At 54.2% G+C, this 21,325-nt stretch overlaps 1 protein-coding gene across 6 annotated transcripts in view; it reads left to right on the forward strand.

Moving 5' to 3' along the window:
* SH3PXD2A (SH3 and PX domains 2A) overlaps positions 1–21,325 on the forward strand; it is a 259,285-nt gene that overhangs the window by 226,401 nt on the left and 11,559 nt on the right. For all 6 annotated transcript variants that reach the window (XM_030940384.1, XM_030940379.1, XM_030940380.1 and 3 more), the window contains 6 exons: positions 2,115–2,228; positions 6,723–6,806; positions 11,951–12,068; positions 16,035–16,372; positions 17,592–17,641; positions 21,095–21,214. In XM_030940384.1, coding sequence (XP_030796244.1) covers positions 2,115–2,228; positions 6,723–6,806; positions 11,951–12,068; positions 16,035–16,372; positions 17,592–17,641; positions 21,095–21,214 — 824 coding nt within the window. The remainder of the gene's footprint in view (positions 1–2,114; positions 2,229–6,722; positions 6,807–11,950; positions 12,069–16,034; positions 16,373–17,591; positions 17,642–21,094; positions 21,215–21,325) is intronic.

The following is a 21,325-nucleotide window of genomic DNA, read 5'->3' on the forward strand; positions in this document are numbered from 1 at the left end:
CAGGCGTGTATGGGTTGTGTCATAAGAGAAGGTTGTGGTCTCCAGGGTTGGCAGAGCCTAGGGGAGGGAGATGGGCACAGGGAGCAGAGGGCCTGACCCAGGGTTCTCTGGAAGTGATCCTGTTACCTCTCTTCTCTAACCCCAGGCAGAGAGGGACAGAGTCTGTGGGCTGTTCAGGCAGAGAGGGACAGAGGAGTCTGTGGGCTGTCCCAGGCAGAGGGGACAGAGGAGTCTGTGGGCTGTCCCAGGCAGAGAGGGACAGAGGAGTCTGTGGGCTGTCCCAGGCAGAGAGGGACAGAGGAGTCTGTGGGCTGTCCCAGGCAGAGAGGGACAGAGGAGTCTGTGGGCTGTCCCAGGCAGAGAGGGACAGAGGAGTCTGTGGGCTGTCCCAGGCAGAGAGGGACAGAGGAGTCTGTGGGCTGTCCCAGGCAGAGAGGGACAGAGGAGTCTGTGGGCTGTCCCAGGCAGAGGGGACAGAGGAGTCTGTGGGCTGTCCCAGGCAGAGAGGGACAGAGGAGTCTGTGGGCTGTCCCAGGCAGAGAGGGACAGAGGAGTCTGTGGGCTGTCCCAGGCAGAGAGGGACAGAGGAGTCTGTGGGCTGTCCCAGGCAGAGAGGGACAGAGGAGTCTGTGGGCTGTCCCAGGCAGAGAGGGACAGAGGAGTCTGTGGGCTGTCCCAGGCAGAGAGGGACAGAGGAGTCTGTGGGCTGTCCCAGGCAGAGAGGGACAGAGGAGTCTGTGGGCTGTCCCAGGCAGAGAGGGACAGAGGAGTCTGTGGGCTGTCCCAGGCAGAGGGGACAGAGGAGTCTGTGGGCTGTCCCAGGCAGCCCGCAGGGCCCTAGATCATGGTATTTGAGCCAGTAGCTCAGAGATAACCCCTCTCCAGAGAGGAGGACACCGAGACCCTAAAAGGGCAGTGGCCCTCCTGAGGTGCCAGAGCCACAGAGGCCTGGACCTCAACAGTCCAGACTCCTGGTCCAGGGCATTTCATGGGCTTCGCAGAGCTGCAAGCAGAGGGTTGTGGAACTCCCCAGAAAGGGTAGGAGAGACAGAGGGCATTCAGGACTAGACTGCTGGCTGTTTGCAAGCCCAGACCTGTCATACGGGACGGTGAGGACCTAGTTGAAGACCTAGAAGATGAGCTGGGGTTCTAAGTCCTTGAGGTCTCCCCACGACTGTGCAGTGGTACCTGGCAGTTTTCCTCTCCTCTCCATTGTTTTCACAGCAGCTATCAGAGAGCCTCCCCCCACCAACATGCCTCCTAGATCCTTGGGTGGTCACTCGCTGCAGCCTCAAGTGCTGCCCAGGGAGAAGCCTTGAGTTCTCCAGACAGGAAATGGAGAACTGGGCCATAAGCAAAAAAGAGAATCAGTACCAAATTACATTTGGGGGCAAAGAAGTATCAGGGAAGAAGGGATGAGGAGGAAGACAGGACCGTGTGAAGAGGACCTTCTCGGAAGGGACCAAAGGCAGTGGAGTCCAAGACCTGGGTGCTCAGAGGACTTTGTATGAATGAGGTCTTATCACTTGGCCATGATCTTCAAGCATCGTGTGAGGATGCAGTGCCCACTTACTGCGACCGAAACGTCAACACACTTAAAGGGCAGCTGTGAGTGGCGCCAATGCAACGGTACCACTGACCCGTGATGGGGAAAAGGCAGCCGTTGACTGTTAGACACTGTCTGTGAGGCACTTAGTCTGGATGCCTTTGAAAGCTGAGAAGGCAGCCAAGCTCCAGGCAAACCAGCATCCTAATGGGTTTGAAAGACCATAAATGGTCTCTCTGTATGGCCGGAGCTCCCTTGGCCTTTCCTACAAGATGAATTTTCACACACTGGACATATCACTGTCTATTTCATTTTCCATCAGACATTGGTTAGTGTGGGTCGCAGTTTATTCGTCCCACTTCTCAGGGAGTGTGCTGGTCTTTCCTGCCTTAGAACAGATGCAGGCTCCTCAAGGCTGGAGCTGGGCCAGCCATTTGCTGGGTGCCCAGGCCATCTGGCTCCATGCTCCACTTCTTGTGCCTCTCCTTCCCTCCTCGTCCTGGCCCCCGAGCCACGCCTGTTGCCCTGCAGTCTCTCACAGTCCTATTCTTTCTTGTCCTCCCTGCAGGCTGGTGGTTTGTGAGCACCTCTGAGGAGCAGGGCTGGGTCCCTGCCACCTACCTGGAGGCCCAGAATGGTACTCGGGATGACTCCGACATCAACACCTCCAAGACTGGAGAAGGTGAGGGCTTGCAGGTCCAAGGGGCAGGAAGCAACGCGGCCTCTGCAGGCAGCTCTCCCACTCTTCCCTAAAACCAACGGAACCCCTAAAGTGAGCTGAGCCGTATCCCAGCCTCCTCCCTTGGGATCTCGTCTCAGTAAGGCTGGCCCAAAATCTCACCTCCCACCCCAGTCCGACCCCTGCTGCTCTGTCTCAGGGGCTCAGGAACTGAGGGGTGGCTCAGACCCCTACACAGCCAGCCTGATTAGCTTTAATTCTGTGAGGTTTGTTTTCCCACCCACTCCCCTTTTTTTATTTTTATTTTTTATTTTTGTATTTTTTTCTAGAGACGGGCTTTCACCATATTGGCCAAACTCCTGGGCTCCAGCGGTCCACACGCCTTGGCCTCCCAAAGTGCTGGAATTACAGGTGTGGGCCATTGCACCCAGCTCTTCCTTTTTTTTTTTTTTTTTTCTTTCTTTTTTTTTTTTAAATTCCAAACACTTAAAAACTACTCAGTGAGGTTTTTCAGGGTCTTTCTCCTTGCATTTCAAAGAGCCTGCCCCTGCCCCCTCAGCCAGCACTGGCCTGGACCTAACTGTGCCTTCCGTACTCCCCAGAGCAGGCTGCTTGATCCCAGTCCATTTGAGCCACCCCCAGTTCCTGGCTGCCTGCTCCTAGTGGCTTCCAAGCCTCCCATGGCCTGGCTGCAGGAATTCTTTCCCTAACGGTTGGTGGGGATGGTCCAGATGGATGTGTCTGAAAGCCAGAGGGATCAAGGCCGCCACCCGGCGCTCGGGCCACCTCCAGGCCTGCTTCCTGCTGCCAGGCCAAAGTAAGCAGCCGCCAAGTGCCAGCTCCTTATTCATCCTTCCCCTAAATGTCGGTTACTCGGTGGGCGGTTGGGGCCTCACCCTTCCTCCTATGTCGAGGCTTTATTTCAACCCCTTGACCAGAGCCTCGGCCCCTGCCATGTGCTTCCACTGTGTGACAGGTTTCCAGGGACAAGGCCCCATTGGGAAGGGTCTGCATGTTCAGGCTGGGCTGCTCCCTGAGCCCTGGGGCCGAGCCTGCACCCGTCTCCCCTCTGGTTCCATTGCACCTCTACAGCAGGGGAGAGTCTTGGCCCCTGAGGTAGGTCTGGCCTCACATGCCTGCAGTCCCCAACCTCGCCTCCTACCTAGTTCCACATTCTTTGTGGTGTTGTTGAGACAGAGCCTTGCTCTGTCTCCTAGGCTGAAGTGCAGTGGCACAATGTCAGCTCACTGCAACCTCTGCCTCCTGGGCTCAAGCAATTCTCATGCCTCAGCCTCCCGAGTAGCTGGGATTACAGGCACCCACCACCACGCCTGGCTAAGTTTTGTTTTTAGTAGAGATGGGGTCTCACCATGTTGGTCAGGCTGGTCTTGAACTCCTGGCCCCAAGCAATTCACCCACCTCAGCCTCCCAAAGTGCTGGGATTATAGGCACACAGTGCCCAGCCCCTAGTTCTACATTCCACAAGGTATGCCAGGGCCTCTCAAAAACAGCAGGAGTTCACAAAGTACCAGATACTAGACCGGGTCCTGAAATGCCCTTGCCCCTACCCTGGGAGGACTCTGTGGCTATGGCCATCCCCATCCTTCCAGCAGTGGGAACTGAGGCTTCAAGATGTTTATCAGGTTTGGACCCTAGTCCACCTCCTTTGTCCCGTGGTCCTCACTGCTGTGCCACACACCTATCTGTGAAGCATTTTGCTTGTAAGCAGTATAGGCAGCTCTAGGGCAGTGCGTGTATGAATCAGAGCCCCAGTTGAAAAGGCTGCACCAGGAAGGTCAGAGCAGAGCTGTTGGGTCGACTGTGGAGGACTTAGGCACTGAGTGGGGAGAAGGCCAAGGCAGGAAAGCGCCCGAGAGGAGTGGAGCACAGATGCCAGCCTGGTTGGAACAGACGGCAGGTGCTTTGCACGCAGAACAAGTAGTAGTGGGTTGTGCAGGATTTTGACGTTGATGGAGGAAGAATCAGGCTGCCAGTGCAGGTTCTGTATTCAGAGGGTGTGTGTGTGTGTGCGCGTGCATGCCCAGGGTGATTATCCTAAAATAGGTTCCTCTGCACACCTCTGACAGGGCCTGTGTGCCAATACTCCTGGCAACTTCTGGATAGCTGTGGATTCCACCATCACATCTTGGGCATTTCCCACCCAGATCTACAGAAGGGCTCAGGGATGGGTCCCCTGGGCCTAAGGCCCCAGCTGCTGTGGTGTGTCCACTAGTCTCTCTGCACCTGCAGCCACATGGCCAAGAGATTGGCCGACCCTAGTTCCCTCTGCAGCCATCTCTACCCCAGCACTATGGCCATCCCATCATAGGTGCTCTGAACCCTGTAGACAGAAATTGGAAGCCTGCATCCTATCAAAGCTTTCCTAATAGCTCATGCTTCATTACTTTGGGAAGAAAAGATGATTGGCTGTTCTGGTATGTCCTTATCATGAGACACTCTGGTGTGTGTTCATGCGGCTCTTGAACCCAGGTGTGCTGTGGGAGTTCAGTATGGTAGTAAGGGTGGGAGTTGAGACTTTCTTGACCACTGATAGAGGTGCGGGTCCAAGCCTGACATTTGCAGGGTGATTCAGTGAACCAGGAGAGGTGTGTCACCTCTGTCAAGCCCTCGGGTTCATTTGTGATAGAGCGAAGACCAGAACCTAAGTCTCTGCCTTTGCTCCTGTGTCCCACACCTACCAGTATGGACCTGCTTCTCCAGAGTGGGCGCATAGTGGGACATGTGGAACAGACCACAGTCTTCTGTGCTGCTGTACCAAGGGCGTGTACCCAGGTAGTGAGCAGATTCCCCAGCACCCAGACCCTGTCCCCTCCCCACAGCCCCCTCTTCCCAGGGCTTGGCAGCCCAAGGGGCAGCAGAGTTAGGGGAAGAGCAATAACTCGGGGTGTAAAGTCTGTGGTAAGAGTCTGGGCTTTGGAGCCAGACTGCCTGGATTCACATGCTGCCTGACACAGAGTGTTCCTTAAAACCCTGTGCCTCTGTTTCCCCATTTGTAAGATGCTAACCACATAGGGCTTTTGTGAGGCCCAAGTGAGATGATCCCTGTACGTGGTTTAAACTGGGCCTGGCACACAGAGTAAATGCCGACATCAACACCTTACTGTGAATGCGGCCTCTGGTCTGGCCATGAGCTGAACCCGTCCATCTCTACAGAGAAGCCCTACACACCTCCTCCACCTCTCCCCGCCCCGCCAGGAGGCCTTGCACAGGACCTGATTCATGTTTCCCAGAGCCTTTAAGCCCCTTGTCTAGGCTCACGCCAGGGCAGGTGGTGTCACTCTAAGACAGATGAGGACAGAGAGGCTTAGAGAGGAATGGCCGGCCTCCCAGTGACACAGGTTGCTGGCAGCGGGGCCTGGACTGGAATCCACACCTCCTAGCCTTTTGTCCAGCCCTCCTCCTTATAAGAGGCAGGTCAGACAGGTCCCTCTCCTTCCAGGAAAGCGAATGCTTTCCCAGGGCCTCGGTGGTCTGGGACGGTTTTATTTTCACTCCAGCCACTGGCCCCCCTCCCATCCCCAGACCCAGGCAGCCTGGCACTTTCTTTGTGTGGTGCCAGGAAGTGAGGCCAGCTGGCACCCTGTAGCCCTGTTCCAGTGTCCGTTTCATCTGGGAGTCCCACAGGAAGACAGAGGCATCTGGAGCTGGGGTCTGAGCAGAGGGTGCAGGGGGCTCAGAGCCAAGCAGCAGCCACCTGGGGAGCAGTGCAGGATGCTGCCCAGTGCGCGGGGTCCGGAGCAGTGAGAAGCTGGGGAGGGGGGCCCCTGTCATCAGATGTCCCAATGCGTGGCCTGAGAGGAGGAGCAGAGCCAGGGCCTCTGGCACCCACCCTTGTCATTCCATTCAACAGCTGCTTCCTGGGACCCAGCTATGTGCCTGGCCCTGTGCTAGGCCCTGGGAATGCAGAGACACAGGGCAAAGTTCCCAGAATGGCGAGAGCTTTCAGCCCCGCAAGGAAGGGATCCAAGTCTCTCTTGGGCACACTGATTCTTCCAAGTGTGGTGCCTGTCCAAGGTAGCATGTTCACAGTCAGTACTCAGTGAGCGAGTGGACATAAGCTCAGATGTTGCAGGACCCCAAACCCTCCTGGGAATCAGCACCGCCCAGCAGTGAGGGACACTGATCTCACCATCCCTGGAGGCTGCAGCTGAGGGGCTGCCTTGGACTGGACTGGAGCTAGGGACCCTCTTTGTCTCTAAGGTGCTGGGATTCTAAAGACTTTAACCCATTCCTAGGCTCAGGGGCGCACACTGGGGAGTTTGGCTGAATTTTTCCCTGTGTGCCAACCATGACCTGTCATATCTGCCCCATCCAACAGGGGCATGCCTTTGGTTCAGTCCAGGTGGTGGTGACCTGGAAGTGTGGGCCTCCCCTCCCTGTGCCCCTTCCTCCCGCCCCCATCCCATCTCATCCTCATCTCCATTCTCTCCGCCGGTTGCTGTTGGCCGCATGCTCCATCGCCATCTCCCACACCAGTGTCCAAGAGACGCAAGGCCCATCTGCGGCGCCTGGATCGCCGGTGGACCCTGGGCGGGATGGTCAACAGGCAGCACAGCCGAGGTGACTGCGGGAGCTGGCTTCTCCTCCCTCGCAGCGACCGCCTGTCTCTCGCTAACACTGCTCTTTCTTTCCGGGCTCTGCTCTCTGCCCTGTGGCCTCCTCATTCACCCAGATTCACGGGCCAGGCTTTTTTCTCACCTACTGCAGCTGGTGTGGGGTGGGCCTGCTTGGGAACTGGGGTGGCACTGGGGGTGTCTCTGGCTTTTGTCAACATCCTGGGTATGAGGGTCATGGAACACAGTTGTGGGTTCCTTGAAAAGGTACAGGGGCTTGAGGAGGGGGACAGGGGGTCTCGAGTCTTTAAGAAAGGCCACATTGGCCCTGGAAGCTGCAGATTAAAGGAGCTAAGCATGTCTAGCTCTCTGGGCCATCCCACTCCCCTATCCCTCATGGCCCCTGTCCTCTGAGAAAAGGCTCCCTCAGCCAAAGTTATTCTATCAGTTGCTTGGAAACAAAGCAGAAAGAAGGACCGGCTCACATTCACGCTCCTCCTGCTAGCTCCACAGAAACTAGAAAGGGAGCAAAGCCAGACCCAGCCTAGTACCAGGGTGCAGCCCAACAGGCTCTGCTGAGGGTCAGGTCCAGCCAGGAGCAGTAAGTGCTGGGGCTTCAGGAGGGGCCTGATCCAGGGGAGTCCATAGAGCCCCCCCAGACCTGGCACATGGGCTGATCAGATGTTTGTGGGTTTAGAGCTTTCTCACCCAGGATCTTTCTAGCATCCAGGAACTTGGAAGGTAAGGGAGTGGAACAAACCCCCAGGGCTGGGCCGCTGATCAAACACCTAAACATCTGCAGACCCCCTGGGCCAGGGCTTGGCCAGCCCCACATGGAGCAGGGTGTGTGTGCTTCTCAGAATGACAGCACAGAGAGGGGTGTGTCATAAACATTGGCCTTTCTGGAAGCGGGGACACCCAGTGTCCCCCACCCTCACAACTTGGTTCTAAATGACCATAAGAGCATGTTTTGGTGTCTGCCCCAGGCCCAAGGCAGCAGGAAGCCTGGACACAGGTGGTTACAGCCTATGGCTGGCTCAGCATCAGGCACAGAGCACTGGCCATGAGGAGTCCAGCTTGTCCTGAGGGCAGGGCCTCAGGCAGGCCAGACCCAGTGAGCTGACACAGGGCTGGGGGCCAAGTTGTAGAAACAGCAAGAACAGGCTGGACATAGAGTGAAGGCCACCCTAAAGCTAGGACGTAGCTCAAGCCTTGGCGGCAAAAGAGAGTGGGACGTAGGTCTGGAAATGTGCAGCAGGGATGACGGTTTGGCTCCAAACACCCTTGCACACTAAGCCCCAAACACGACCATCTCCACAACCCCACAGACATGCACAGCCCTCATGGCCACAGATATGACTGTGCGCCCTGTCACATCCAGCCTCCCCGATACCCACATATCCACAGTCCCAGGCACACAGCCACTCACAGTACACGTACACAATTCCAGTTATGCAGCTGCGCATACACCGTGCCATGTGTCTTCTGTTTATACAATCACAAATGCATCATACACAGTCACAAAATCATCACACACACACATATACACAACATACACACATACGCCACGCGTACCTCCACAGCAACACTCACAAGGACACATACAGCTTCATACACACAACGCCTTGCACCACATATAGCCCAGTCACAGACATACAGTGACATGTAGAGACACAAATATGCAATGAAATGCCTAATTCTTGGTCACCCATACCTAAGCAAATATAAGCCCCCAGCTCTTGCTCTCTTTCTTTCTCTCTCTTCACTAAGAAACCTAAACAACATAATTTCCCAGCCTCAGCCTGATGGGCTAAGTTAAACCAGGCAGCCAAGAAAAACTTGCAGAGAGTTGGCTTGGAGACGCTTGCTGCAAACAGCAGAGCTGGTGGGGGAAGCAGGCTGCAGGTTGTGGAGGAGCTAGACAAGAGAAAAGCAGAGCTTCCCCACAGCCTCCGCTCCCTATTCCCTCAGCCAGCCAGGCCCTTGGAACCAAAAGGCCTCTCTCAGTGGGGTTGGGTAAGTCGTGGGGGCAGGAGGGGAGTGGGGAGACTGCTGACAGAGGGGAAAGTGTTGGGGAAGAGGAGGCTTCTGTGGTTTGGAAACTGCAGGGCATCCAGCCCCTGCCTCCAAAACCAAAGCAGGCCTGTCCCCCTCACCCACCTGGCTGACCGCCTGGCTAGCCCTCCCCAGGGCAGGCTGCCACCGTCTCCTGGTGGCGTGGTCAGAGTGCCCACGGCCCCAGTGCTTCCCAGAAGCCCTGAGGATCCCACTGGAGCTCACAGCCTCCCTTTCTTCAACCCCATTTCCAACGGGAAATCTCTTCCCGAGCCCTTGACCACCCTGAATCATGCAGCTGCCCGCTGAGGGCCTTCTCTTGTCAGGTGGCCCCAGATGGGGTTTGTGGCTCAAGCAAGTCTCTCTCCCTTGGGACACCTGTGAGTTGGAAGGCCTGAGACCCACAAGGCCCATGTCCACATGGAAAGTCCATGCCTCTGCCATCTGAGCCAACTGGGTGGAAAGGAGCTGGGAAGACCTGGTCTGCCTGCCTAGCCCTGCCAGGGAAGAGGGCTCTGGGTTTTCATCCCTGCAACCTGTGCAGTGACCGGGGCAGGACGAGCCTCCCATCCAGGAGCTCTCACCAGCAGCACATGAACTCCTGGACATCTGTGGTTGCTGCAGCCCCAGGGCCCCCAAGAACCTTTTGCAGGAGCAGCTCAACTTTACCAGCCAGCACTGATATCCCTGGTTCTGCTCCCACCCACAAGAGGTCAGGAGAAAGCCTGAGCTTACATGGCCCACGGGATTCTGTCTTCCACGCACCCCAGGAGGCTATGAAGGCTGGGGCTGGGCCCTGGTGGCCCAGGAGGCTGAGCCCGTGTGATGGTCTAGACCCTGTTCTCTGCCATGAGGCAGGGCAGGGCTCCTCTGATCTTCCCATGAGAAGGGCTGTCATTTTTCCCTGCAAATGCAACCTTGCCTAGGAAAACCTTAATGATGGCTTCCTGCTCGAACCACAGACTTTTAAAAATAGCCCAGCTGAACAAAGGCAAAATGTGGAGCCCAGGCCTCGCCTCATCCTAACCTCAGAATCCTGGATTCCTGAAGCCTGGCGCTGCCCCTCTGGCCGCCGCTGGGCCGGGATTTGCCATGCCTTACTGGAAAATGGAGCAGAACCAGGAGCAGGCAGGAGAACGGAGAGAGTTGGACTGTGGAGCCCTGAACTTCTCAAAGGGCCGAGTCAGAATCTGGCTGGGCAGGGTTCTCAGGCTGCCTTGGCAGCAGTTTGAAGCATGGCTGGGTTGGAATCTGAAAGCCTCCAGGAGTAAGGCCCTCCCTGAGTTGATGCTGACCAAGTTCTGCAGCAGAGAAGGGCGTGCTGAAAAATCCTGCAGGCTCCCATGGGTCATCACCCTCCTTCTGCTTTTGGGCAGCCATTTGAATTTGGCTAGTGGCCCATCTGTTCTGTCCTCACAGCCCAGCAGGGCAGCCACAACCACCCGCAAAGGGAGCTGCTATCTCGGCTCAGCACAGGGCTGCAGACAGGACCCCGATAATCCAGGGGAGAGTGGACAGATGGCCCTCCCACAACTGGGGATTGGGGTGGCAGCTGCCTCCCACCCCCACGGCCACCAGTCTTAGGCAGGCTGCCTGTCAGCGTCCAGCCAGGGAGCCCAGGGGGTGGCTGTCACAGCTGGGTGCCAGGAGGGCGGGCGTCCCAGAGGCCAGAGGCCGGCAGCCTGCTGTTCTGAGCTCACAGCGCTTCCCATCAGCACCCTTGCTCGGCCTTGCCTCGTCGTGATGCAGTCAACAGTCTCTCGCTGTCTGCCAGGCACTGTCTCAGCCCCTGGGGAGCACCCACACTAGAGAGGACAGCATTGGCCCAGGGTGACCCTCCAGAAGGGCATGGTCAGACTGCCGCTTCCTCCTCCTGTCTGAACTCCTGTTCCCCCAGAGGAGGCGGCGGGGAGCGTTCCACCCCGAGCAGTCCTCTACGGAGTGTCTCAGCCAGGAGGCAGGGACTCTTTAGCCAGCCAGCTAGGAGCACAGCCAGGGAGTACGTACCTGTGGGGTCTACCTATCAGGGGCTTCCTGGGACAGGGAGAGCTGGACCCCAGCAGGCATGGAAGAAACACCCTCCTGGAAGCCTGATCAAGGACCCAAACGGGAGGCACCCAGGCCTCCTGCCAGGAGAGAGGCTGAGAAAAACCAGGGGAGGCACCGTGGTACCCCATTCTCCCCACACCTGTCCTCCCAAGCCTTCCTGAGAGTCTACAAGGACTTCTTTCCCAGTGCCTAGGGAAGACCTTGGGCAAGACCCTGAAGTGACATCCTTGAAAATAGAGCAGGCTGCCCTCCAGAGGGGCTGGGCCTCGGCTGTGTGGTTGGCACAGCATGTTCTCCTGCAGAAGCCGCTTGGGCGCACTGGCCCAATAACGGCCCCAGGGTGCTACCTGATTGTGCTGTGCTTGGTGTTTCCAAGCTCATTTGGCTGTGAACCCTTGTCTTAACAAAACACATATAACTGCTCCCATAAGACTTGGGTTCCATGGACTCCTCTTGGGAGATTACATGACCAGGTGTTAATGGATGAACTGGGTGCTCAGGGAAGGCTTCACCGAGGTGTCCTTAGAGCCTCTGAAGGTCAGACAGAGGAAGGATGCGAGAGGTTGAGCTGGGGGCAGGGATACGAGAGTTCGTCTGGGACACAGATGGAAACAGGGCACATATCGAGGAGAGGTAGTATGCCATGGGGCCTCAAGGCATGCAAGTTCACCTCATGAGGAGCCGGCTTCTAGTCCTGCCCTCGGCCCAGCAAGCTTCTGCAGCCCTGTGGACTTCAAGGTCCCGGCAGCCTGGCTGCCATTATCAGGCTGGGAGAGCTGACTCCCCACTCCCAGGGCCTTGCCTGACAACCTGAGTCCTGGCTGGCTTTGGCACACACTGGGAGCAGCAGTGACCCCTGCTCCCATGGTCTCCCTGCTGCCACCTCTGGGGCCTGGTCCTTCCCTCCCCTGGAGAAGCCAGAGCCCACCCAGTGCACCTTCTTGGCAAGCAGCTGAACAAAGGCCAGGCCAGGGCAGGAGGAGCGGACAGGAAACAGGACCTGCACCCTGACCTCAAATAATCTTGCTTTCTTGCTCCCACCCCCAGAGGAGAAGTATGTCACCGTGCAGCCTTACACTAGCCAAAGCAAGGACGAGATTGGCTTTGAGAAGGGCGTCACAGTGGAGGTGATCCGGAAGAATCTGGAAGGCTGGTGGTATATCAGGTAGGGAACCCTTACATGTATGAACGAGATGCCTCTCGCCCACCTGGGCCCTGGGCAGAGTGCAAAGTGGCCGCAGTCACCTGTGGCAGGTAGATGCTGACAGCTTTGTGCCCACGTCACAGGGCTGGGCTGCTACACCTCTGCACAGCTGAACAGCTCAACCAGAGAGTGCTCATCTTGCAAATTTTCTCCTGGGACGCGTAAAGCAGAGCTTGAGTCACAGCCAGCGGGGCACAGAGGCCCCGGCTCAGCTTGCAGGCTGTGGTGCAATCCCTTCCCACGTATCTGCCAAGAGAGTTCAGCACATCTGAATTTGGTTTTGTGTGTCCGGCCTTGGCTGCCTGGCCTGCTCCACAGCTAGGTCTGTCTGGAGCACTGGCGTCCGCAGGCCTTGCTGAAGTCCCAGCAGGCAACCTCTGCTGCCCAGGCTCAGCACTCAGGGAGGTGGGCTGGGAGCGGGGGCGGGGGCGGGCACAGATGCAGGCCTCTTGCAGCCATGTCCCTGGTGGATGGGGACTGGCTGTCCAATCTGCAGGGCTGGTTGCAAGGGCTGGAGCAGAAGTCAGGCCTCGGCTCAGGCCATCAGAGGCCTCTTCCTTCTCTTGCCCCTTCCTCTCCCAGGCCTAATCACAGTTCTCAGCCTAGAATCCTATTGAATGGTGTGGGTAGGAAAGTGGGGTCTTTCCTGACCTTCTGGAAGCAAACAATCCCATGGGTTTCACTCACCATTACCTAGCCAAGACCTGCCCTTCCAGGACCCCTGCTCTCAGGAAATGCTCCAGACTTGATCTCAGGAAGTGCTTTTGGTGTCCTTGGAACTGGCTCCGCTGTGATGACTTTGCCCACCTTCTCTCTTCTCTGCCAGTTACCCAGCTGACAGGGATAGTCCTATATCCATGGGCTCTGGGGCCCCCAGACCCACTGTGGGCGGGACATGCATTCTAGGTGGTCTCCCACAGAGGGGACAGGATTGTGCAGTGGCACCAATGTGCCCCAGGCGATGCGAGTACTCATGGGACAGTTGCTCAGAACATGGCACAACATGATGGCATTAAAGGCTAGTTCATGCTGAGGTCACTGGCCATACGGAGATTGCACCTTAGTCTGACCTGATGGAACACGGCTCCATGGCATGCACTGCACCCCCCACCCCTACCCTGCCCCTACCCCACCCCACCCTGGAGCCCTAGTGCATATCAGTCAGGAGGGCTGATATGTCCCTTTCTGTCTCATTGGGCAGGATGGGACTGTGCATCTGGACGTGTGTTGTCCAAAGCCACTGCCCCTAGACTTTTATGTTCTCTGAGCAATGGAAACTAGAGTCAACCAATAATCCACCAGCCATGAGTCTGACATGGGAAAGTCAGGAAACATTCTGGCAGCTTGGTGGCCTAGCTCACTTGCCTGGAGCTTATCTACAAGGCTGCTTTATTATTATTTTTTAGTTTTCTAAAATGACCAACAAAGTCACTCTGAGCTGCTTCTAGTCTGCTCCTGTCCCCATGGCCTAGTCTTACAGCCAGCAGGAGCTCAGACTGAGAAAACCCGGCTGAAAAGATTCCACCTTAAAAAGGCTGCCAGACACCCCCTTAAATATGCCATTTCCCAACATTCCAGGCTCTACGTTGATCCTCATTTCCTGTCTTTCTTCTCCCCCCACCCCTACACACACACACACACACACACACACACACACACACACACACTCTTGCACTCTCTCCATCGTGCCCTTTCCAGCTTGCTTCCCGCTGGAGTCATTTCATTCGCCAGAGCTGGAAAGCAGATGTGAGCAGAGCTGGACCCAGACACACACAGCCACTCCTGATTCCCTCGCGTTTCTCCTCCTGGAATCTAATTTTATCCATATAGCACTGAAGGAACACAAATAGGAGCACTCGGGGCCCTAAGCAGGCCTGACCTTCACCTCCATGAGCCCCCTCTCCCCATAGCTCTACAGTGTCGATGTAGAAAAACCGTCAGTGAGGGCCAGTGGGCTCATCTTTGTCTTTTCTCTGAGATGCAAGAGCACCAGGCTCTGGGCCAGATGCTGCTAAGCGCTGTGTGACCCCCTTGCTTTTCTGAGCCGTAGTTGTTGGCTCACGTGAAGATTAGGTATTTTTACTCATTGCTCCCATCCACTCTTAAAATTCTGTGCTTCTGTTTGCACCCATTGCATCAGGGAGCCAAGACAGGCCCCTGACTCCCACCCATGTGTTAACTCACATCTGCCTCCCAATCCCTGGGGAGGCGAGCTGGGCTCAGCCTGCCTGCATGTTTCTGTGACATGAACATAAGAAGCCACCTCCTACCTGAGCTTTCTCGCAAAACTTCAGCTTTCATATTCCTTTTCTCCCACCTAAAGAGTGCCCAAGAACAAGGTCAGATCAGGAAGACGGGGGAGGGGGGAGTTTCAGACATCTGGTGTGGAGGAGCCATTCCAAAGAGCCAGATGTATCCCAGAGAGCAGACGGGGACATTGCAACCCAGACTTGGGGGCACTGGTCAACGACTACTGGACCAGGAAGTGAAGTCCCCATGGGTGTGGGTGAAAACTCAACACCACGAGGAAAAAAGGAAAAGCTTGTTTTCAGAAGTCATCGAATCACCAGAAATTAAGTCAGCCCTATCATTTGCCTCTTGCCTTTGTTTATGAGCTTTTGGTTTTGTTTCCTTTTGTTTTGTTTTTGTTTTGCTTTGGTTTTAGTTTTATCTAGTCATGTGCTTTTGTCTTTTCACTTATGGTTTCTGCTTTTGGAGCCCCACGTAGACTTTCTCAACCCCCAACATTATGTCAATCTTCTATTTTTTTATTCTGCTATATGGTATAAAGCCAGTGTCTGTCTTACTTGTTTTTCCTAACTGGGCCATCAGTTTTCCCCAAATCACTTATTACATTTTTGGAGATAGTGTCTCACTCTGTCTCCCAGAGTGGAATGCAGTGGCATGATCATAGCTCACTGTAGCTTCAAACTCCTGGGCTCATGCAATCCTCCCACCTTAGCCTCCCGAGTACCTGGAACTACAGGTATGTGCCATCACACCCAGTTAATTTTTTAAAAAAAATTTTTTTTGGTAGAGATGAGGTCTCGCTATGTAGCCCAGGCTGGCCTTAAGCAATCCTCCTGCCTCAGCTTCCCAAAGTGCTATAATTACAGGTGTGAGCCATCTCGCCCAGCCCCAAATCACTTATTGAACAATGCATCCTTGTTCCACTACAGTAAGTTTAGCCTGGTTTGTGAACTTGGTCTGTGACAGTCTATAGAGGATCCACCTACTCTCCCTGCAGTGGCATCACAGCTTTCCCATTCAGTCATCTGGCATGGAGGAGCCATTCCAACTAAGACGTTGGAGACATCTTAGGTGATCTCAACGTGTCTGTCCTTCTGGGTACATTTTTAGCAGCGACTCTATCCCTGCATCTTGCAGAAGAGACATAAACTGAGCTCCAGGGAAGGGACTTGTGCAAGGTACCATAGACTAGAACTCAGACTGCCTGACTCTCACCTTCTAGAGTCAATTCCCTCTCTAATACCTCCCCTTCCTACAGGCCATTTAACTTTACTTACCACATCCGCACCTTCTCATTTCTTATCTTTCCAATTATCCTCAACTGACTGGGAAGTAGCAGGCCATTATGAAGTCCTCCTTTGGGCAACCCAAAAGTTGATAAATCTGATCCCAAGTTCCCACGTTTGCCTGACTTTGCAGAGAGCTAGAGCCCACCCCAAGAGGGATCAGGCAAAGAAAAAGGAGCATGGTGGGGGGGGGGGGGCAGTGGGAATTGGTGTCTGGGTGTCTTTTCCACCTACCCTTGGTGCCATTTCTCTCCAGAGTATTGGGATTGCCAAGCCTTGCAGAACATGGTAGGGAAGGCTCCCCTGGGCAAGGCCAGATGGATCCTAGGGCCTGGAAGTGGGGTGTGAGGTCAGAGTGCTCTAACAATAGCACATCCGCTCCTCCCCACAGACACCTAGGCAAAGAGGGCTGGGCGCCAGCATCCTACCTGAAGAAGGCCAAGGATGACCTCCCAACCCGGAAGAAGAACCTAGCCGGCCCAGTGGAGATCATCGGGAACATCATGGAGATCAGCAACCTACTGAACAAGAAGGCGTCTGGGGACAAAGAAACTCCACCAGCTGAAGGCGAGGGCCACGAGGCCCCCATCACCAAGAAAGAGATCAGCCTGCCCATCCTCTGCAATGCCTCCAATGGCAGCACCGTGGGCGTTCCTGACAGGACTGTCTCCAGGCTGGCCCAGGGCTCTCCAGCTGTGGCCAGGATTGCCCCTCAGCGGGCCCAGATCAGTAAGAACCTCGCTGACCTCTAGGTCCTCACTGCAAAGCTCCTTAGAGAATGGGCATGGGTGCATGAAAGCCAGGGGGGTGCATAGGACCCCCATGGTGTTTTCCTCCTGGGCTACAGACTGGCCTTTGACCCTCACTCTGTCAGCTTGTGTCATGCTAATCACAGGAGTGGAGAAGGCAGAGGAGTATGATGACTCAACTGCTCCCAGCTGCTCCACGGAAGCTAGATCACATGAGGATGTAGGTGGTAGCGTTCCCTCCTTCTCTAGTGGAGAGCCAGCAATGGTCACTCTGCAGATACATGCATTCTAAGAGCAAGAAATGCTTTTTTTTCCTTATGGTAAAGGCTTTATAAATCAAGACAGATGATGTGTAGTTGACTTTTTTAAAAAATCAAAAACATTTCCCTGGGCTGTAGAATGTGGGTGCTATATGCAGGGCTGCCCTACACAGTGACAGTCTGTAGAGAAACGTCTTTCTGGGCCTTAGCAGCTCCTTCCCTGTGACTTTCCACTGGTTACTGGAAACCTAAAAGACCTAGGAGCTAAGGCTTTACCACTCTGCACAGGCAGTTTCAACAGGGCATTCTTCAAGAATCACCTTCATTTCTACAGGAGACTCCGGGCAGTCTGGCACCCTCCATCTCTGGCCCAACAATGCCTTTTGTTGAGGCTTAAAACTTCTGTGTTATAGGAGCCTAGCTTTTATTTGTGTCCAGCCATTCTTAAAATCTGGAGGAAAGCTGTTTCTTTAGTTTAGCTCCACTGGGTTAAGTTAGCTCTCGTGCCTGAAATCTTTTAGGGAACAGCTGGGAAACAGTTATTGGGCACCTCCTCTTGCCTGGCATTGTGCTAGCTTCTACGGATTTAATAGTAAGCAAAAAATAGACATGGTCTCTGCTCCTAACTTTGAAAATCTGATAAATCTATACACCCGTTACCCTGAAAAATGCCCATATAGCTGCACATTTTGAAAAGTGCACATAATTTTAGAGGGTTCATAGATCTCCTGGAAGCACCACCAAGATAAAGGTCTAAGTTTCCCCTTGAAGAAGCCCAACTACAGTGCCCATAGTGACTTAGAGCATCAAGCCTTCATAAAGGCTGAGCAAAAGCATGAACTGGAAGGATCAGGAGTTAGTTTCACCTAGGGAAGGCAGGTATGGGCACTGTTGCCCATCGTCTGACTGGGATTTCTGAAACCATGTCTCTTCCTTTAGGCTCCCCGAACCTACGGACAAGACCTCCACCACGCAGAGAATCCAGCCTGGTATGTGTACTGAATTTCTTCTCCCTTTTCCTTCCTTTTCTATGGATGCACTTAGAGCCGCCCGATCAATTGGCTATCTTGCTGCAGAGCCTCTTGATCCAGGGGTTTTCCAGTGCCCTGCTGGGGATTCTAGTTTTGTGGGGCTAGGGGCAGGGAGGGAAGCCTGCAGATCCCAGTCTTCCTGGGGGCCTGGCTGGACAGTTTATAATCGGAAACACACTGCACTCCAAAGCTAAATAAATCCATCCCAGCCACTGCATTGGCAGACATAAACATTTAGACTGCCCGGCAAAAGTGTCCAGCCAGGGCATTGCCAGGGGCTGGAAATGGGGCTGCTGTCCATGTTAGCCTGGAAGCCTTTCAGCTTTCCTTGGTCAGGAATGCCCAGTGGAGGTGGTGGATGGCAGAGTCTGGGAGGGCAGAGGGCAGATCAGTGAACATCTTCCAGGGAGGAGTGTGAGTTGCAAGGACTGGTTCATACCCCAGCTTTAAGAGGTTAACAATGCCAGGGTCCCTGGCTCATGTGGGTGGGGTTTCCTGGTGTCCAGACCCTCGGGCAGGCAGATAGGCATCAGGGGCCAGGGCTTGGGGTGCCTGCGATGCTGGTGGCAGGCCAAGAGCCCTGGAACAAAGAACTGTTAGTAGGCGCAGTGGGATGTAGTGGAAAGAGTGGGTCTTCAAGTGCCAGGCATGGATTCGGATTCCACTTCTGACACTTAGAGGTAGAGAGACTGTAGGTAAGCCACTTGCCCTCTACAAGCTTCAGTGCTCTTATTTATCAGATGGGATAGTACTAGCCATCTCTTAGGGCTGTTGCAAGGATGAAATGAGATGATGTATATGGCGGGCTAGCAAACGGGTTTCCATTTCCTATGTCAACTCTTGCCTGCTTGGTAGTACTACCTGGTTCACTGGGTTAAGGAGGATTCTGAAGTCACATTTGGGCTCAGCAGCAAGAGTTCCTGTGGTCAGTGATATCAGCCCTGGCTAGGGGGGATGGCACCAGTCTATGGAAGAGTAGGCTCTCCATAAAAATATGGTTTTTAAAGATTTCATCCCTGGAGATGAGACCTTCCTTGCCCTGGCCGTGGACCCCAGTGGAGTTTCTCTTTTTCCTCCTGAGTTTTATATACCCAGACACTGAATTCTCCCTCCCAACCATCTCTTCTAGCCATGGCTAATTATTTTCAGGCAGACTTGATTTTGGCAAGAATGGGGTAATTCCTTCCACACTTACCAAATGCGGGGATTGCTGAGGCAGGGCTGCTGTTTCCAGTTAGGCCCAGCTGCATCCCACCTGGCCAGAGATGTGTTCTGGGCTGAGCCTGGGCTGTGTCTGCTCACATGCACGGCTGCACAGCCAGGCCCTGGGGCCGTGAAAGGTGGCAGATTCTCACTCAGTCCCTCAAAAGCAGCTTCCTCCCACACCTCACTCACTCTGACCCAGCTCAGTTTCAACTGGTGGGGTTAGGACATGCAGAGCCTTGAAGGATGAGGAAGGCTGGGAAGAAGAAAGAAGTTCAGGAGGGCTGAGCTCCAGCTTCTATTTATTGAGCTCTCCCTATGCCCCTCTTTGGGCCCAAAGTGATGTATGTTATTTCAGGGATCCTCTGCAGGACGCTGGCATTAGTTCCATTTTACAGATGAGAGAACTGAAGTTCAGAGAGATCAAGGGCTTTGCCCAGGGCCACACAGCTGGTAAATTGCTGTGATTGGAGTCCAGCCCCAAGGTTGAGGTCTTTCCAGGTCTTCCTGCTACACCAAGCTTCTTCCCGTCCCGTCATCCCTCCCACAACTTTTTTTTCTCAATTGCTTTATTTGAATCCCTTTGCATGAGGGAGGACATAAATAGCGGTGTACAAAGTATATTTTAGCAGAGTAGAGAGAAGACCAGTGAAGCAAAAGTGTACAATCCACAAGGGCAACGGGTTGTCCATTCAGTTTCCTAGTGAGCGCTCGGTGCCTTAGACCAGTGTCTGGCACCCAGTAGACGCACAACAAACAGTTGTTAAATGAATGGGGGAGGCTCACAAACCATGGGCCAAGGCCAGCTTCTAAATGTCCTTGAATGTCATGCTTAGATGCTGCTGTGCCAGTGTCTGAAAAGCATTGAGGATCTCCAGTGAGTTCTACCCTGTCCACAGAATATTGCGAGTTTTATTTAGTGCTTACCTGCCTATCTGGCCTCGTCATGATGACCAGCTAAAGACTTTGCTCACCCAACCGCACTGCCTCCTTACACACCCACCCCAGACTAGAGACCAGTTGTGCTCCATTGCCTTGCCTGTGCTGCCAGAAGTCCCACCTGCAGTCCTCGCCCCTAGACTCCAGAACAGTGGATTTCCTTCCTCTCCCACAGGGCAGTGTGCAAGGGCTTTGTTAGAATGATTTCTCTGCTTTTTTTTTTTTTTTTTTCTGAGACAGTGTCTCACTCTGTCACTCAGGCTGGAGTGCAGTGGTCTGTTCATAGCTCACTGCAGCCTCGAACTCCTGGGCTCACGCTGTCTTCCCGCCTCAGCCTCCCCAAGTAGCTGGGACCACAGGTGCATAACACCATGTCCACCTAGTGTGTGTGTTCGTGTGTGTGTGTGTGTGTGTGTGTGTGTGTGTTAGAAATGGGGTCTCACTATTTGCCCAGGCTGATCTCAAACTCCTGGCCTCAAGCAGTGCTCCCACCTGGGCTTCCCAAAGCACTATGATTACAGGAGATTTCTTGCTTTTTAGTTTTCATTTTGAGATTCAGCTATTGAGGCATCTGAAAATTTGACCTCCAGAGATGTAAGATTAGAAATTACTATATTTTTTGTGCTGGGCACAGTGGCTTATGCCTGTAATCCTAGCACTTTGGGAGGCTGAGGCAGGAGGATTGCTTGAGCCCAGGAGTTTGACAGCAGCCTAAGCAATATTGCAAAACCCTGTCTCTACTTTTTTTTTCTTTTCTTTTCTTTTTTTAGCAAACTCTTCCAGATCCTGAGAGAGCCCATCTCTACTAAAAAAAAAAAATTAAAATTAACCAGGTGTGGTGGTGTGTGCCTGTAGTCCCAGCTACTGGGGAGGCTGAGGTGGGAGGATCACTTGAGCCCAGGAGACGGAGGCTGCAGTGAGCTCTGATTACTCCACTGCACTCTAGCCTGGGTCCCAAAGCAAGACACCTATCTCAGAGTAATAATGATGATGATGATGATAATAATAGTAGTAATAGTAATGTGAGCATTTTGATAGCTCAGACAAGTCTCCCATGAATCCTGAGTATTATTAGAAAGCCTCATCAGAACAGTCCCCTGGCGATATATACCCTGAGACTCCAGTGATAGATACGTACTCAGGCCAGCTGCTGTCCAGCTGGTGTAAAGAACCATCCACACCCGCTGGGACTGAGTGGGGACCAACCCTTGGCCATGTTACTCTTCTGATTTGGGCGGGTTTTGCCCACTGTGTGTTCCTTAACCTTAGGGGTTCCAACTGCCAAAGCCACCAGAGCCCCCTTCTGTTGAGGTGGAGTACTACACCATTGCTGAATTTCAGTCGTGCATTTCTGATGGCATCAGCTTTCGAGGTGGACAGAAGGCAGAGGTAAGCCTCAGGCCATGAGGCCGAGGGTTTTACTCATCATGGTGGAAGACCTACTGCATTTCCCATTTTAGGCCTTGCTAGTAAGATTCCTGAAAGGCAGGCAGGAAAGGT

The sequence above is a fragment of the Rhinopithecus roxellana genome, chromosome 11 (assembly GCF_007565055.1).
Source record: "Rhinopithecus roxellana isolate Shanxi Qingling chromosome 11, ASM756505v1, whole genome shotgun sequence".
In the NCBI taxonomy this organism is placed as follows: domain Eukaryota; kingdom Metazoa; phylum Chordata; class Mammalia; order Primates; family Cercopithecidae; genus Rhinopithecus; species Rhinopithecus roxellana.